The sequence below is a fragment of the Bombus pascuorum genome, chromosome 1 (assembly GCF_905332965.1).
Source record: "Bombus pascuorum chromosome 1, iyBomPasc1.1, whole genome shotgun sequence".
Classification (NCBI taxonomy): domain Eukaryota; kingdom Metazoa; phylum Arthropoda; class Insecta; order Hymenoptera; family Apidae; genus Bombus; species Bombus pascuorum.
The window spans coordinates 17,276,049-17,296,051 of record NC_083488.1 but is presented as its reverse complement, the minus strand read 5'-3'; the positions used below and the strand labels follow the sequence as shown (position 1 = coordinate 17,296,051).

At 29.3% G+C, this 20,003-nt stretch overlaps 2 protein-coding genes and 1 long non-coding RNA gene across 4 annotated transcripts in view; 1 reads left to right on the top strand and 2 right to left on the bottom strand.

Annotated features, from left to right (window-relative positions):
- Positions 1-8,204: 8,204 nt before the first annotated feature.
- LOC132907284 (uncharacterized) lies at positions 8,205-13,218 on the bottom strand. Its single transcript, XM_060960220.1, has 3 exons — positions 13,077-13,218; positions 12,838-12,921; positions 8,205-12,591 (listed from the first exon to the last, which is right to left on the bottom strand). The coding sequence occupies exons 1-3, from the start codon at positions 13,107-13,109 to the stop codon at positions 12,391-12,393; spliced, it is 318 nt and encodes a 105-aa protein (XP_060816203.1). The 5' UTR covers positions 13,110-13,218; the 3' UTR covers positions 8,205-12,390.
- A 646-nt stretch (positions 13,219-13,864) lies between these two features.
- Positions 13,865-20,003, top strand: part of LOC132907296 (uncharacterized) — a 61,673-nt gene continuing 55,534 nt past the window's right edge. The window contains exons 1-2 of the long non-coding RNA XR_009658141.1: positions 13,865-14,023; positions 15,374-15,490. This is a non-coding gene — a long non-coding RNA (uncharacterized LOC132907296). The remainder of the gene's footprint in view (positions 14,024-15,373; positions 15,491-20,003) is intronic.
- On the bottom strand, positions 16,741-19,963 carry LOC132907239 (probable deoxyhypusine synthase). Of its 2 annotated transcripts, XM_060960136.1 has the most exons (8): positions 19,444-19,963; positions 19,080-19,292; positions 18,708-18,982; positions 18,419-18,637; positions 18,155-18,347; positions 17,953-18,056; positions 17,758-17,883; positions 16,741-17,683 (listed from the first exon to the last, which is right to left on the bottom strand). In XM_060960136.1, the coding sequence occupies exons 2-8, from the start codon at positions 19,183-19,185 to the stop codon at positions 17,585-17,587; spliced, it is 1,122 nt and encodes a 373-aa protein (XP_060816119.1). In that variant the 5' UTR covers positions 19,186-19,292; positions 19,444-19,963; the 3' UTR covers positions 16,741-17,584. The 2 variants fall into 2 exon arrangements, with proteins under 2 accessions (XP_060816119.1, XP_060816129.1); XM_060960146.1 differs by lacking the exon at positions 19,444-19,963 and having other exon boundaries at positions 19,080-19,360.

Sequence of the window (20,003 nt, the reverse complement as noted above, 5' to 3'; positions counted from 1 at the left end):
GTAACGCGTCAAAAAGATTTTAATATTCAACAAAAATTCAATAATAATGTTTTTCAGTTGTAACAAAAATCAAGAATAATGAAAACAGCCGGGAAATCTAATAAAATAATTATTAAACTTGGTCAATTTACGGGCATATTTTTTGCACAAATTACTACAGTGGAACACAAAAGAAAGTTTAAAGGATGAGGTATAAAGAACATCAGAATTTTAGGAAACGGAATTACATTTGACAAAAACAATTCAACTATGAACAGATGTAATTTATACCTCCAGGACTGTATAATAAGTAACTGTTATCCATATGGTAAAAAAAATTTAGTACAGAGTTACTATTAACGTAGTGTAGTTATTATACACGAATATGAATTTTAAAATTCTCTTTTGTTTGTCGTTATTTATAAATTTACTTTAACATCTCATTTAATTTAACCGTCATGCTAATTTTATTATTAGCCGCAATAGATTGAAATGTACCATGTAGCAACATCCAATTTTTACAAAATATTATATCGTATTTGCGCACTCTTTTCCAACTCGCGCTTCATCCAATTCGTTCACGTTATTAAAAATTTGTTGGTCCAAAAAATTTATATTATTTTAATCGTTCGAAAAAACTGAGTAAAATTCAACGTGACAATCAACGTTAAAAAACAGCTATCAACTTTTGAGGCTCCGATAAAAATTCTCGAGACATCGCTTCTAGCAGATAAAAGCCCATCGTCGTGTCGAGACCATTTTTACTTTCGTCGAGCATCGGCGTGGCAATGTGGCTGCACGCTTTTCCTTTTAACCAGACGGAATGATTCAACCGGATGACCGGTTCAGGAGGTTCGCCGTGACGGTGACGGTGACGGTGCATCCACGTAGCCATAAACGCCGCACTCGGCCAACACCCTCAAGGCAAAGACCGTCCGATCGATTTCTCACCGGGAACCCTGCTTTCTGCGGCTTCGTGCATCGCTCTTGCGTTTCGTTCCTGCCGTTCCCGGGTCAACTTAAAGCCAAACTGTCGAAACTCGAGACAAATCCACCGCCGATTCTTTTAAAATACGCATAATTTTATTATAATCTTAGTTTTTAAAAAGATGAAATTTTATCATAGAAGAGTTAAGAGGCTAAAAGTATTCAAGCACGATATTCGATAATACGATCGAATAATACACGAAATTCAATAAATAGATATAATTAAACGTGAAAGTTGAGTTTCATAAATGTAACAAATATAATATTCGAAAGACTACATCTTCAAGAAAAGTTTTAGAAATGTATTTAATTTACTAGTTTAAATTTAATTTCCACGCGAGATGAATCTCGAATAAATTGAATTAAGTAGTAAAATTATTAAAGTACGTAGATAATATGCTGATCGCTTGCTTTTACACGCAAATGCTTAAGAACCAATTAGAGGATTTTTAAAGAACGAGAAAGTGCGAAACTCTTAAGCCCCTGTAGATAGAATTCGGAGAGACCATTAACTCTGCAAACGCGTTGTACCGGAAAACTGGGATTACCTATATTGATTTGACCCAATATCGCGATAATAATACAAAGTTGTATTAAAAGATGACACTTACCCCATATTTTTTCTGTCTTTATTTCATAGATCAGAACTTATATGATAATTGATAAATAAGTACTCATAATTCGGTAGATAACAATAAAACTTTTTTTATTCTGCTTAATACAGTTTTTAAAATTCATTTCTTTTTAATTACTATTATTAAAATTATTATATATGGTGCCATTAATTAACCAATTTATGGTAGGGTAAGGTGATGAAAAATCAAAAAATCTTCAATTCATCTTCATCCATTTCATTTGTGTATAATTTGATTAAAATTAGAACATTCAGGTAATAATATAATGAAAATTCAATCAAAGAGTTTTATCCTATATACGTATAAAAAGACAATAATCTTTTATGAGATAAATATTTATAGAACAAAAGAGTTTCTTTCGATATACTGTGACTTAAATATTAATACCGCTGAAAGAACCTTCGCAACGAACGTTTATTGCTAGAAATAGCTCAGCTCCTTTCACAGAAGGAGTTAATACCGTTGATTAAATATTAATGTTTCCAATAGGATCTTCAGGATGAACGTATATTGCTGGAAATGTTCCAGCTTTCGACGATAAAAGATTGCTCGAGAAAAGACGACTACAAAGAGTATAATTTCGGAAGAAGAATCCTCCCTCTTTTGCATCGCGTGACACAGTCGAAAGGAAATTGCTTTCCCTCTCGCCTTTTTGTGTCAAGAATTCAGCTGAGCGAACGAATACACGATGAACGTGTTCAATCGCGAGAAATGATCATTTTATGCTTCATGTATTTATTTATAATGCTTTGGGAAACCATTTTATCAGTTTAAATTGGAAATGGTGAGTCGAATTATCACAATTTTATAAAATATAACAGAAAAATAAGATATAATAAAAATAAGAATATAACAGAAAACCAGATGATAGGATAACGTAATTGCAATTAGACTATTTTCCTCTGTAAGAAATTTCATTTACGCGGCAAACATTTACCAACCGAATATTAATCTTTGCGAGGAACATATTTTTTAAAATACATATTTATATTCTATCAACGATATAACTCATTGTCAGATATAAAACAGGAAAATACACCGTTCTCTTTTTTAATAAATATTCATGCACTGCTACTTGAGTCTGCTCGAATTAGCAACATCATGGTCACTGATATTAGAAATCGAATAATATTTCCAGTCACATATCTGTATGTATTTGTATACTCAAGGAACAACGATTGCCACATTATAATCACATCAAGCGCGTCGTCGTTCAAGAATTTTCATAGTGAGGTAACTGTTGTCATCTTATTTACCTGCACTCTTTTGAAGACAAAAAGAGACAGACAGGGACAGACACTTATATAAGAAAATTGAAAATCTAATAAGGAAGAGAGGAAATGTCTTCGTTTCAATTTAAAATGCATATAAAATTGTATTCAGGTGTTTTTTAACTAAATAATTTATGCGCGAAATACATTATAGATAAAAAAAAAATAACAAAGAAGAAAATAAGAAAATAAGTATTTTATTAATTTTATGAAAATATTAAATTGTTTATGTATGCTATATATATTACATCATCTTTCGTATAAACTTAGCTCTGTAGTTCCGAGTAAACTCAAATTATCATTGCTCTTTATCCTATTCAGCATAAAAAACACGACAAGTATTTAAGAAAGTTATACTTCTTTATGGTTGGAGAGTAACAAATCAAAAGAGCAGGCAATTTGTTTCCTAGAAAGTATTAGAACGAAAATTTACTTACAAAACAGTAACAAAGTTTAAAATTCCTTTAAAATTCATGTATGTGCATAATTTATCTTCGAACAGAAGCCGAATGGAAATGTAGAAGTTGAAAACTTAGAGACAGAGAAAGATGAAAAACGAACGTGTTCTTTCCAGTATAAACGTATGGGAATCTCATACCTAAACGTGTTTTTTTACGAGGCATAAACACTTAAACGATCTTTTCTACGTACAAAAGAACAATCAAATTTTTCACTGTATATACGTAAATTCTCACAGAGAATTACCGTACAGGCTGCACAGTTTAAACCTCGAACGATAGAAAAGTAAGTGGATTTAGACATTAGATACATGTTAGAAGATTAACACGTCTTCGTTACGGTTGGTTTAACTTGCTCCGCAGGGAGAAAATCACTTACGGATTATCCGAAACTCCAAGATCGTCCTATGCGTGCTTAAGCAGTTTAGCTTCTAATGGCGATACGATCATTAACCACATGACCAAAGTTAGTTTTAAACGACAACTAAGTAACCTGGGGAGAAAGAACCACCTCTCGTCTCGACCAAGATTACTCGTTCAAATCGAAGAAAATATGTATTACGAAAAGAGATTTGCATATCTTTTAAAAGCGAAAGATAAACTGTATATTCGACTCATCTTCCTCGTTTGAACTATATTTCACACGATCAACCACTCGAAAGACGCGCGAATGAATAAAGTCTTGAATGAGAGAACGAACGAAGTCTTCGTTAAGTACTCGATCGTTATTACTCGTCATCTCCACCATTGGAGGCAATTCCTCGCAAGAGGCTGTAGTGTTCTCTTTGACAAAAAATTTGACGCGATGTTCGATGGCTGAGGAGTGTAATCTGAATTAAATCGTCTGTGAAACATTATTTATTTCGACTTCTTTTAAATTAAACTTTTATTAATGTATTTGTGATTAAAATAATTTCTCTGATTCAAATAAAATCAAGTCAAAAGCAAACACGATATAGTTTAAATCATGTTCATAGTTGCTGCTCTATGATTGAACTTGATGTTAGAAACACTTATCGGCAAAGTGAGCAGTAGAGCAGGAAAGCTCACAACTAAAGCCTCAAAATGTGCTAGTATATATTGTATAAACAAGCATCTGCTTTTCGCGAAGGTTTCTATCGGAAATCTTTTCACTTTTGATTGATTATGTATGTACTGGGTTTGAGAATTGCATTACTGATCGCTCCAAAATGTTCTTGTTTTATCCTTTCATTGTAGATTAACGTTCCAGAGACGAATAAGGAAACGAGCAAGATCGATTCATAAGTCGAAACAGATTTAGGCGAAGCAGTATAAATTTGTCACAGTAGTCAAATCGCGGCAGTAATGAGGTCGATATCGGTATACCGATATAGAAAGTACGAACATACTCTAGAAAGTCGAATATGCAAATCGGATTATTAAACGTCTGGAAAAACCTGACTTGGGATCAACATCGAAGATCAAGGACAAAAAGCAACGAATAATCAAGGAACATAGTTATCTATTTTCTACCCAAGATTAAGAACATGGACTTCAATCTCAAAACAGAAATAAGAATTCTTTATTAGAACCCAAGGAGTCTTCTAAAAGGTGAAGGAGAAACAGATTCTCGAAGCAGATTTAATTTTAATTTAATTCGGCCTTAGAATTACCTTCACAACTCCGATTCATTTCCCGATCTAAATGGTATAAATCTTCGGATTATGAAAATTATTTGTTATATTATATGAAATGTACAGTACAGGAGATTTTCCTAAAGACGAGAAGCAGAAACAAACTTGTATATAATTTGTTAGTAAATCTGATGGTAATAACTTTCATCCAATTCTTTAACGTCTCGCTCGTGTAAATTACTTGAATTAATTATTCAAAATAAATTGTAGTGGTAGATTAAGGTTTGAAACAATTTATCTAAAAATCAATACATTGAATACATTGAAATAATACATTGAATTTAGCATTATATATCTATTATGCAGCAAGCTCTGAGAGATAAAAAGTATTCATGTCTATATAAATATCCTTAAGGTATTTTTACTTATTTCCGGTATTTTATAATCGTTTATGTTGTCTTAATTAATCTTCTATGTTCCTTTAATTAATTGAAATGCTAATTGCAATTGAAGATGCTAATTGAATCGGTCGTGCGAGCCACAGAATTCTAGAATTATTTAAAATTTAAAAATATGCAATTGGAATTTTTTAAACCTCTCATGCCACCAAGCTGATTAACTTTCCCAGTAATCAATTGTTTCTTGTTATTTGGGTTTATTTAAGGAAATTTAAAAGGAATTTAGGAGATATCCTTATTTAGTACATATGTTTCCAGCACATTTTTTAATAAATGTCGTTGTTCTCTTAGAATACAGTAGGCACAATCGACAAAATTTATTTTAAACATTTATTTTATAAAATATTTGTACTATTTTCAAGTATCACAACATGATATTCAATTCTCATTCGCATTTTTATCAAGTTTTGTTTTTGACTGACCCGTTTTTTTTTTCTTTGTACATTTTATTGTATTGGATCTGAGCTTTATTCTCTAGTCTGTTCAAACCGTGTAACTTATTTTTGGACGTATTTTTATCCGTAACTCAGTTTTGTGTTCCCAACCGCTTTTCAATGATTGTAGAGTCGCCATACAATTTAGATCTGCTACAAATTTTTAATAAACTCTTGGTGAAATATATTTTTTATTTAAAAAAAGTATTATACAAAATATATATCAACGAGAACCTGTACATATTTTTTTTATGCAAACATGTATTTTTATGCGCGTACAAACAAACAGACAAGCGAAATAGTAGCATGATTTTTCGAATTTTATAGCAATGAGGAGTTTATACGAACGAAAAGCAATCAACTGCGGATGCAGCAAACATATTTTCTTTTTTTTAAACTGCAGTTTATAAAATCGCAGAGATTTTAACCAGATACTGTAGACGACTGCATTACATACTTCTTCCTCTGCATGTTCTAGCCTCCCTTTCGTCCCGAGGAAACCTCTTCAAAGGCATTTCGTGCAAAACTCTTCGCAATAAAAGCTCTAAAGAAACGGCTGTAGCAAGCAACGCATATATGCATATATACGTATGTATATATATATTAAAATATTAAGACCTTTGAAAATAATTTAATATCGATTATTATAAAATATTTGATTTTAAAAGAGAAGCGTTGAGACGGCACGTCTTAATTTTTAAATAAATACTTGCAGCAAATACTTTTATTCAATTTCTTAATTACAGTCTTAAATACGATCACTTTTATAATTTATTAATTTCAGAAGCAATTATTTTCATTTTAATATTTCTCACGTAACTCTCCTCTAAAGTTTAATCTAAATTACAGAAGCATTTATTTTCACTTTAATGCTTTTCCCACAAATCTCTTCTCTAAAATTTCAATGCCACAGAAAATCCAATTCCAAAGATTAATCCTATACAGGTTTACTAAAAAGATTTCCTGAAGCCTGAAATCTAGAGACTGATATTATAGTCTCCCTAAATCTCCTATCACCTGATATGGAATTTCACATTAAAGAGAAAATAAATACCAGTTCAAACTAAGTCTCAACGAACACCTCGAATTATAAAGTTATAAAATCACTCTTTAAATGTATGTATCTCTATAATATATAATTATATATTATATGTATGTATTACCCTTCATCAGAGTTAAACATCACCGTAAGCTTCGTAATACGATGAACAGAGGCCACAAGATACAAAAAAATCATTTTACTCTAATTAAAAACCCGAGTTTTAATTCGTCGAGGAATCTTCAGCACGTAGTCACCTCATTTCCAGTCGCGAATCCCTTTGGTGTACTCGTGTGACCTACAAAATCGTACGCATCCAGGTATCACGAGAAAAATCGCGCGTTTCGTATCGTTCAAATAATATCAACTCGCGATATCGGACCTTTTGGTAAATAAATAACGGGCGGTTACACGGACAAGAATTTTTCATCAAGGAAATGGCCTGGTCGTTCTACGCGACGGTCGGCCGCTAATCAAAGGGCCTCTAAGGCCACTGTACTCTGGCTCATGGTAGGAGGAAATGAGTAATTGATTAGGCTGTTTCACGGTTCAGCTGACCTCGTACCAAACATTTGAAACGTTTTTTGGACTATACTGAGCAGCCTTGGTTTTCCTCTTTTGACAAAAAGAAGAAAAATATTGCATTTCGTATTATATTATATTGTAGTTTTTGAAATTCTGACGAAATTGTTATTGAGAAAAATTCACTTTAAAGATATATTAAAAGGTTGATAATGTATTTCTTCTTTATTAATTTTTGAAATATATAAATCGTAGATGGTGTACAATTTTTAATCCTGTAAGAAAAAATACTATTTGTAAAATTATCTTGTAATACCTATATTACACTGTTTTTCTGTCATTACTAAATAATGTTATTAAGGATTCAAAAAGTCAATAAAAACGTTACTGGAGATTAAAGAGATGCTAATTTTGGCTAACTTTGACATGAAACCAAATTTAGTTTTAAACCGATAAAAATCGAATTAAAAACGGAAAGGAAAGTTCGTCAAATTATTACTTAAAAGGTAAACGCTGATAATGGAATTTGCAAAGTAACATATAGATAACTGTTTTAAATGCATGATTCATGGTTTAGCCATTCAAGACCGGACACCTCATAGACACGTATTCTTTCCGAGAATTTCTTCATTTCTTAATAATTATGCTAAAATGGAATTCCAACCAAAAAATTAACATTTCTAGGGCTCAACTTTATTTTATACTTTAACTAACTACATTATACTATTTAAATAAAGTTATTAAATATTAATCATATTTTTCTACTATCTCACATCATAAAGAAACAAAGATTTTAAACAGGACCATAGAAAAAAGTTCTCATTAATGATTTGCTATGGAGTTAACAATTTATTAGATAATAGCGTGATAAATATCTAAAAAGATACAATTTTTGTCGTGTTATTTAATTTTGTATAACATACATCGAAATGTTTGAGCAATCGTGTATAATACAATGGTAAACGACTGATAAATTTCAACGCTCGGTTCGGACTATGTGCTATTTAATTCCAGTCTGAAAAATTAAAACAAATACTTTTGTAGAGCTTCTAACATATTGCTCTTATTTATTAAAAATGAAATACTCTTACTCTAAAATTGGATGAGAAACTTCAACAAATAACGCTAATTGATAAAAATTACCAAAAATATTGCATTAATATTTTATTGCATACCATTTCCATTAATATAACTACTGAGATATAATTATTATAACTAATCATTATAATTAATATAGTTATCCATATTAATCAGATAAATGTGACTTATTTGATTATTAACGAATACAGACTGGAATCGAAATTATACAATTTTACGAACCACATGAACGCGTATTCCATGAATGAACAATAAAGAAGTTTTATTTAATAATGATCGATTAACCATATTCATATTGTGTCTAAGCGTGCAACATGCATTAAAGTTTCATTTGTAACGTTTGTAGAAACACATATGCAAGGCTTTTAATTAAAAACGTAGCCCATTCTACCGCATTCTATATATTTAGTTATTCACGGCTGTACAAACTACAAATTCCAATTTATTATTCGAAAATAGCATTCGACTATTTTTTTGTCGGGAGTATATGAAATACTTAAATATAAATAATTCTTTTAACATTTCACAAAAGAGAAACAAAACTTCCTTTAATAATTTGAAAAAACGAACAAGTGATAAAAATTTGCTACGTTTTTAACCAAGTCACTTTACATAATTATAATATTCTTTTTTATTTTCCTCCCTACTATTTTTTTTCTTTTTTTTTTTTTTTTGTTTCTCTTGCACAGTTACGATTAGTCGTGTCGATTTTAAATAAAGAACTAATGAACGTTCCTTTCCTTTTAGAAATATCACGAGTAAAAAGGTGAAATAGATCGTCGAAAATCGTGAAAATGTGATATGTAGACTATACATACAGAAAAGCAGATGTTCTGAAATCTGCGTTCAATTACACTGAAATGAAACGATATATATATACATATATATTATATTTATTTAATGCTAATTGACCAAAGTATTTTTGGCACGTTTCGAATGTGTTCCAGACCATTTTTCTCTTCACTTACTTTCTACATCTATTCTAAAAAACAATTTTAACGAGTATTAAACTATCGATCAAACAATCAAAGTCACGCGTTTTCAAGAATTAACATTTCACGATTGTTTTGTAATTAATTTTGTAAAAACGTATTTCTCACAAACAATATTTAAACTCAATTTTGTCCCATTCTATATCTCTGCAGCATTAAAATATCAAAAGATTTACCTTTCGTATTGCGTCTTTGTAGCGTGCAAATATAAAGAAATTCGCTTATTTGTCAAAAAATGAAATTATTAATTCGGAAGTTAGTTTCGCGCCTTCGCGGCGAAATTGAAATCGCGATCATTGAGATTTTGAACGATGTACATTAAACGATGTTCATCGTAGTATCGAAACGAAGGTAATATTAAAAATTCACGATCGATATAATGCACCATTGTGACTTATGAAAAGAGTTATAATTTCATTTTTATTACGCGTGCTACAACAATAAAAATATAACACGTGACTGTGACTGATATCACTACCGAACATGTACGTGTACGTGTATGCATCGATATACTTCCGATATAGACCAGATCTAATTGCTTAGATAAAGGCTAGAGGTCAATCTAGAAGTTGATTTATATTTTCAGTTAATACGTTGCCTGTAGAGCAATTGAAACTAGATACACGATTGATTAACTGAAATATAAATGAACTCTGATAAACGTGCGAGTCACTGAGTATCACAAATATCTTTTTTCTTTCTGAATCATTGGTATTGACTTAGAGGAGTTTCTCATAAAGAGTGATTACATTTAATAGGTAATCGACTTGCTTTAAATTTGAAGAAAACCGCTTTTTATGTGAAAAGCTAGCAATTTTATGATCATGAAACTCAGTTACTCCATTCAAGAAAATGCCACGTGAACGCTCACAGATTTTCTTGTTCTTATCTGCTTTTTAAAACATGAAAAAGGAAGAAAATGAAGAGCAATTAACAGTAAGATAAAAATATAATGTGACATATATTAATTACATTAAGACTTATAACTGCAAACTAAATTTATAATTAACTTGGACAAAAAATATTATGAAGAAGACTAAAACATTTTCTTGAAATGCACGTAATTGACCAATCAAGATGTATAAAAGTGTGCTTGTTGTGCTTATACATTACTAAATAACAGACTTTTTGATTTACATACATCATAGTAAAGTGTAAGTCCAACACAGTTCACGTAGTTCATTGAATGCACATCTGTGTCTTAAGGCAATTTCATTTTTCATACTTTAATATATGCAACTGGCTTTGCACATTTCTCTCTTTATTCCTTGTGTCATAAAATATGCTTGCCACTTTTCCTACTCTATACACATACATATATATACAATAAAACTTATTTATTAAAAACAGAAATTTATAAAACCATAACAAGTGTCACTTATGTATACATAAGTCATTCCTTTAAATAATGAAATTACTTACTGATTATAAAGAGTAAACTTTTCAGTTGTATATATTTTGAATGTAAGAATAATTTAACTGTTGTTGCAGGAAATACTTAAACTACATACAAGGTGATTGTAGTAAATATATGATAGTTATACGTTGTTCACAATGCAAAAAGTATAATTTTGCATAATTAAATATTATTAGAAATTTACTTGCTCTTTTTCTTTTTGTATGAAAACGTATTGATTAATTTATACAATTTGATTATATAACAAATACAAAGAAGTAAAATTCTTAATCACTTACAAAAGATTTAATGAGAGTATCATATAGATTTTTGAAAGAATATAATAATAAAATATAACTGAATATAGTTACTTTTAAACATAGATATTATCATGCTGTCACTCAGTATATAAGTATTATAGATGTATATTCACAGTTCTACATCCTAATTGATATAAATAGAATTTGGCACTATAATCATGAATTCTATATAGATGTTAAGTTATAAAATATTTTTTAAATTTTGATTTTCATTATTTAAAAACTTTTCAAATATCATAATAACTTAAATTATTTCATAACTTAAACTTGTTCTTTAATAAATTTTGCAAAATATAATTAAAACTATAATTTATTATGTACATTTAATATAAATGTGTCATAAATGTAATTATATAATTAAAAATTGATCCATTTCATATTTGTCTAAAAAGGAAAATATTTTCAAATCTTATTTGTTCCATTGTTTTCCATGGATATACAAGCATATAAATTGGCCCCCAATAACTCACTTACATAGGAAGTTAAATAAATTATTTGTCGACAATATCTGTTGATCCCATACTATTTATGAAGTAAGTAATAAGGTCAAAAAATAAATTATTATAATAATGATGAATCAATCACATAGGTATGTAATTCATATAACTAATATGCATTAGCTATTATGTACAAATATATCAAAACATTTAAAAGATCATTTCAATATACTTTACAACTTAGTCTTTCTCAAATCTTCTCAAATGTTTATGGCAAGACACAAATTTTTATTGGAAGATGTTGTTGTAATAACTGCCTTTGTAAAAATTGCAATTAAATTATTTTGATGTTATTAAACTGTATCATTGTCCAACATATAATTTCTTATAACTATTACTGCACCATAATATAGATTAAATGATTATATTTACTAGAAGTGCCTTGTAATAAATACATGTTATAAATTAATTGGAAAACATTTGAAATTTAAGGTCATAGAAGCTGATGATTTTATTAATTAGTAAATTAGAACAAAGACAAAATCTTTGTTTGCCTATTGTTTTTCTTCTGAATATTATTTTGTTGATACTAATAAGAATACTGGATATTGAATTTTCTAAAACAACATAGTATGCATCATAGTACTTTTATAATACATTCTACTAATATCACTATAGTACCTACAACAAATTTGTGATTTAAAGGAATTTATAAATTAAATTAAATATAACTCAGGAAATAATTGAAAAAATAACTAATATTCTAATTTTATTTTAACTGTGGATTTTTATTTTGTCCTACTATTTTATTGCGCAATAAATTAAAATGTCCATGTACCTGAGACAATTGTGCTTTAAGGGAATCTGAAAGTTGCTTTTGTAACTGCTGAACTTCCAATATTTCTTGCCGAAGATTCTGATAATCTTTTGTAACTTGATGAACAGACCGTAATAGACGAAGCACAGAGATCTGTTAGAAGCATAAAAAAAGGACAAAAATAAAAAAAGCAATTTAAATGTCAAATTTAGTAACCGCCAAGCAAATAAGGTGAATTATAATTTTTTCTAACCAAATCATTGTCTATCAGTTAAACAATTGATATTCGAACGAAAAATGTAATTTTTTGCACTAGCTACTGATTTTTAAATGAATCGAATCTAACAAACAACTGACAGAGAAACATATATTTTGAACAGTGTTTTAAACAAAACATACCTCGCTTTCTGGATCTTCAAATTCTTTTTCGAAAGCATCAATTTTCCATGCGATCATGTCTAGCTTTCCATCAGCTTCTTGTACCTATAACATCAACCAATTCATAAAATACTAACTTATTATACGTAAAAAAATAATACTTAATATTTGACATTTATTTGATCAAGTCCAGTATTTACGAAAAATTTCAAATGACAATCAGAATGAACAAGTAAAAAATAATAAAAAACAGCACTTACACTTTGTTCGAGATGAACAATAGCAGAGTCCATGTTATCTATTAATTGTAACAGATTATTTCAAACGAACAAGACCTAACTGACAAATAGCTCGTACAAAGCCGATGGTTAACTTTCTCGTGCTGGAATCGATATGCGCTCACTGGAACATTTGAAAAGCGGTGAACCAACGGTTAACATTTCTGTTTAAATATTCTACTGCATAGGGGCAGCACCTACTGTGTGCATCATTTGAAACTAATATAAATTGAAACTGTTTTACCATCATCAAATAGCAAGGATATACCATTGACTAAATATAGAATAGACTTGATACTTAATACTTTTTCGTGTATTACATTTTGATCATTCTTATTATTCTCATGTTACATGCGATATTATTGATGCGGCATAGTAATGGTAATTGTTTGAGTTTTATAAACTACAGATGAGATCCTGTATTTGTCAATGACAATACCTACAAGAATTTTGTTGAATAATGAAAATTATTTTGAGGACTAAACTCATTCAAGTATGAAGAAGCATTACTTCATTATGCACTACCAAATTAAATAAGTTAAATTCATTAAATTAATGAAACTTAGACTTAAAATTAAAGTACGTTTATTTGACTTATTTAGGCCAAACTATAAAAAAAGACTTACAGGCGCTTTGCTAAATCAGCTGTATTATTTAATAGACAAGGAGGATTAGAGAAAGTATTATTTTCTGTTATAAATTAAACAATGTACCTTCGTATGAAATATGCGCACAATAATCTTAACTTAAATAAAGATTACAGCGCCAATGAAACGGTGAAATATGGAATTAAATATCGCAGTATTCAATCATAATCGATATAATTTCCTATAGTCGATCTATCATATTAGAATGTAACACAAAAGCGTCAGTTTTAAGCGGGAAACATTGCAAGAAGAAACATGAACAATTCATCCAGAAGTTATTAGGTAATCAGTAGATTGCATTCTTAGATTTGCTTTTGCATTATCGAATTCGTCTACGATCTGAACGTTCTTTTAAACAGTTATTACATATAATCACTGAAATTGGTTAAGGGTGAATATACTTTCGCAAAAATATTTCGACAGTTATCATAGAAAACTTTTATGTGTATACTATGTACAATTGTATAAAGTATTTTGCATTAACACCATAATGATACATAAATATCGCGATTATATTTGTTAAATTTGGAACCAATCTGAAAATGTATATAGAAATTAAAAAATATTTACTGTAAACATATATTTAATCAAAATTAGTATACGATATGGACAGCCATCTTAAATATAAAATAATGAGTGGCTTAATATAGTAAATAGGTAATTGAATGTGCAAATACTTTGGCGATCTTTACAAATTGTATTGAATTTGATTAATTCTAGTTGATTAAATTAAATTAGCGCATAGTCATATCATATGTATTTAAATATTCGTATATAAATGTATACGATGTTTGAAATGCTCATTGTTGAGAAATATTTTCGTAAAACATTTCGATTCTCCAGAAAATCAATTGAATCCTATTCGTGTAAGCTTGTACCTCATCCCATAAAATTAGTCCGAGATGCGTCCCTGTTACGCGGAGAGTTATTTGATTCTGGAAAATCGTAAATTTTAAGATGTATCATTTCGGGTGGCCATTATTAATTACATTAACTTCGTTGCTACTGTTGGCTACTGTTAATTTTACTTAATTAACGTACGTTTTTATTCAATAATTTTGCCGATATTATTATAATTTGTAACTAAATTATCTCTTTTTCTTCAGTCATCTCTTTGATTGTTACATTTATTGGAAGGTCGTGTTATGAGTTTTCAAAACGACATTTAACCTTGATCATGGTTCATTCGTATATAATTTGTTTCTTTTAAACATTTATTTAAAAGTTTTGATTTTTTATACAGATTATTGGTTGATCGCGAGAGAAATTTTTTTAACATAATAAACACGTAATATAACAAAATAATATTACAGTTTATTAAAAATACTAAGATGAAAATAGACAAGATTATAAATTATCTTTTTTTATTTCGAATATACTAGATTACTTTTTATTTTAAAGAAATTAAACGAATTGTTTAATATCAATTTGTTGTGTATCCTGTAGATTTTGTTTCACTTAATTAAGAAATTGAAATAACTTTTACATTTTGTTCCATTTTCGTGAATAATTGAATTGAATTCGAATTGAATTGGATATTGTCATTAAAATAAAGATAAATGTTTCATCATTTCAAACTTTGCAAATAATTAACTCTGAGAATAAACTATAATATTCTATGCTTTGTTTCAGATTTCTTCCAGCCTTCACTTCTTCCATGAAGTTCGGTGATTCCTATGTAATGGTGGCTTCACGATAACTTTCTGTAGGCCACGATAATATTGATAACGGCGTTCTTCGCATCTAATCGTAAGTCGCATGTATTTTTGTTCCTCTAGTCACTCAATCATGTCGTAGAACTAAAGGTCCGAATCGACATGGGTGACTGCTTATATTATGTACAACTTTTCACGAGCACAGTGACCGCAGGTATTCGTTATACCAGCGAGTAGTGACACTTCCTTGTCTATTTTATTTATTATTACTTCAGGATAGATTTCTAATTATATTAAAAAAAATTTCGAATTTCGCGGTTCTGATCGTGAGTAGGTTTCGAAACGAACGTTTATGTGTTGCTTAAGCATGCACATGCGGATAGACAGTGATCACTATGATCGTTGATCGATCGTGTACACTTGAATCAGCTTTTACGATTTACTTTTTTATTTCACCTTAATAAATTATTTTTTATTTTACTATTAGAAGACTTGAGCCTAGATTTAAGATATAGCGGGCATTGCGCCCAAAGAAAAAAGAGATTACGAGGTAAAGAGGCCCGGAAGATTGCGGAAGGGAGCAACTATTAATGGCTTTCTATCGTCTGGATCATCCAAAGTCCAGAATATAGAAAGTCATTTTCACTACTATTTGGTCACTATGCTCACTTTTAGTATTTGTAATTGTAGTTGGCCCATGTCGTCCCACTACTACATAGGACAAATCACGGCTTTTCTTATTAATGTTACAAGAGATTAATTATGGCCTGAATTAGAGTTATAGAAGAAACTGATTACGGTTTGAATTAGAGTTGCCAGAAAACGATAATTGTGTTTGCTTTAGTGTTGCGAATTATGAAACCGTGATTGTTTTCAACAATTTTGATTATAAATTGTTAGAATATTTTTGAGAGTAATTTATAGTATCACAGTATTTGAAGTAGCTTTTTGCTCATATATAGATAATTATTTTTATGAAATTTGTTTTAAGAATAAGAATAGTCTTCCATCGCGAGTGTTTTAATTAGTTCTCCAGGTAGAATTGCGCAATGAATGATCGCGTTTCTCGAAGTAGTGTTGCGCTTATATTATGCCCAATCTTTTTTCACTGATCTGTGAAAGCAGGTTCCTGCCCCTGATTCATCTGATACCAACTACTCATATGGTTGCACTAAACATCTCGTCACAATCCCTCTTAATTATCATAGTGTTCATTAACGGAAACACTGGTGTTTACTTGTTAATAATGTACATTTTTCTAATATTACTGTTTTTTAATAATGTAACATATCGTACACTTTCAATTTATTTTTAACGTTTTTTTTTTACGCAACGGTCAAAGAGTTGAACACATCAAAAGGAGAATTTATTAAAATTTGTTTATACAAAATTAGTAAATTTTTGCGTAAAAGCAGGATATATAGAGAAGGTCTCCATTCGCAGCAATCTCTATGTGGTAAGACCTGGGCAATCGATATTATTTGATATACAGTTATTAATTGCAACATTTTACATAATACAATTATAAATTGTATAACAAATAATGAGCTAGTTGGTTACCATCATGATTGTATTGTTGAAGGAATTAATAAATTTTATTTAATAAACTTAATAAACTTAATAAACGAATAATAAAAGTCAATGTGAAACGCAATTTATTTTAAACTGAATATTTAATTTTCTCGCACGTGGCCGATTATATCGCGTCGCCGATAAAACGTTTTCTTCTCTCCGATCGTTCCTTTAGTAAGAAGACATTTTATATAAGAGTTGTTTTATATAAGTATCTACCGTTTACTTAGCGATTAATCTATATATTTAGCCGAATAGGCATTGTGATATGCGCATAAATAATCAAGCGTAACGGTGTAAAGGTAAGAAAAACTATAAATGTACTTAGTAAATAGAAATAATAATTGTACACGAGCCAAGTTATTTACACGTTCTTAGTTGCACGTTGTTCACACAATTCCTCTGAACACACTCTAAGATCACGCTCTCTCCCCTAGTTCACTCTCCTCTTTTTACGTTAATCAATTTGGTTTCCAAGAAAACCAAAGTAAAAAAATAATTAGAAAAGTCAGAAAAACATTTTCAAGTATTATTTGTATACATACGCATGTATATGTATAAAAAGAAAGATAGAAATGTTTTTATTTTTTGTTTAAATGTTTCTACTAAGTTTTTCTTAAACATCTGAAACAATTTTTTCTCTTGTTGAGTGATATTGTTGAGCAAAAGTTTCTCCAACAAGTAGTGGGAATACCAGAGATGCTTCTGCATAAATCTAAAATATTAGTGAATGTTAAATTAATTCATTATTTAAGTAATACATTTCAATATGATAAGGAATGTTCTTACTTTAACTGGTTTTGCATCCATTCGAATTTTACCCCATGAAACAGCTTCATCTGGACGAGCACCACTATCACTGCCATCAAATTCTGAAGATGTATTTATAAATACTGCATAGTCAGCACCATTTCTCTGAAATATAAATTATTTTAAATCAATTTATTATCAAAATCATTTCTATTTGACATTTTCTCTTATTACCATGAGATTTGCATTGCATATGTGATGTTTTACAACACCACCTCCTATGATGATCATGCCACTATTTATTGCTTTCATAGCCATTGTATTTAACCGTCTAAGATCTGTAAAATAATCGACATAATATTATTTAATAAATTATATATATATATATATATATATATTACACGAAAATTTCAAACCTTATTTTACAAGTTCAAACCTGATACTATGTCAACAATTAGACCTGGATTCCTAAAGGAATGGAAATACATCATATCACCAAGGCTGCCATCTGTCAGAGCAGGACTAAACACAGGAATATTATTTTTTGCAGCCCAATAATATATTGAATCTTCATTATTAATTTCTACACCAAGTCTTGCTATTACTTTAGATGGTGTCCAAATCGTACCCTAAAAATTCATGTATATTCAAGAACTTAATTTCCTAAAAGAAAATGTTTGGCTTCTTTTTTAAATCATACTCTTTCTTTCTGTTCAGCCAACATTGTGTCTAATATAGGCATAACCCAATCTTCAAATAGACAGTAATTATTATTAGGTACTAACAAATTTCCTATTCTATTAATACCACGTTCCCTAAGACTTCTTCCTTCTAAATGGAAATCTCCTATATATGTTGGTGCTAAGCATTTTATGAAATCTTCCTCTACACCGCCTGCTGTAGTTACAATACAGTCAATCTACAACACAAGTGTATATTTAAATTGTCAATAGAATTCAGGATTAAGATTTCCAAATGTTTTAACAGACCATTTTATGTTGCACAAGAAACCTTATAGTATCCCGAATCCCACATGAAGCCATATTTGATGTATATCCTAGGAATATTGTGCATGAAGATTTTCTTTCAATAAACTTATCTTCTTCCAAGCTATCAATTTGGTCATCTTTAAGAGGAATGTTTCTAGCATTTATCATTCGCTGAATTTCATTCACTGCTAAACCAAAGTTTGTTGCTTGAAAGCCAGAATTTTTATATGTTTTAAATAAAGCATGATAGTCAATTCCCTTGTTCCAATCATACCCTGGAATATATTAATATCATTTAATATTTTAGTCATATTTAATTGCTGACTATATTCTAAAGCTTGATTTTCTTATATTTTGATGAAGCTACACAACCTTCCACAATAGGTGTTTCAACTGGAATGGGAGAACTGTTTACCAATACAGCATTTTTTACGATTTCTGGAACTTCATCATGTGAATTTTGTTTACTGTCGTTCATTTTTATATGAGTTTTATTGATATATTTTTTAAACTATATTATTTATATTATCCTTCTGACAGAATATGTGCTTATGTATATACACGATGTTTACAAGCAAACATAACCTAAAATGAAAATACGATTCAAAATAGTTTCTCCATACATACTAAAAATATTATAATTATTATAAATACGATATTATAAATTATTATATGTAAATTCCTAATTTATTATTAAATTGTTTATTTCATATAAAGATTTATTTATTAATAATACATTTTTTATACATAAAGAAGTTTTACTAATTTTTTACATCATTTTCAATTTATATAAAATATCTAAAAAATATTATGTAAATTAGTATTTTTTTGTTAATAAATAACATGGTTTTAATTATCAATTTCCAATCCAAATTTACACTTGGGTAAATGCATTTAAATACTTAAGCTTTTGCTTTTAATTGGTTCTGAGCGATTAAGCGATCGAACAAGAAGGTAGATATGATGAGGATAATGTAAATTGTACAATATGAATCCAAAAAAAAAAAATGGTTAATCGTGAAAAATTTATTTTTATGTAGTATGCACATCGTATATACACTCAGTCAACAGATGAATGTAATATAATTTAGGGAATTTTTTATTTTAATTATTGAACTTAATTTTCACTTAAAAGGCATTTTAAATAAAATTCAAATAAAATCAAGAAATTAATATAGTAAGAATTACATTTTAGTAACAAGTATAAAAGAAACGAAAATTATATAGAAATAAATTGCACGCAGAAAATGTATGATTGAATTTGCAATTACTCGATGAACATCTTTTGTAATATAA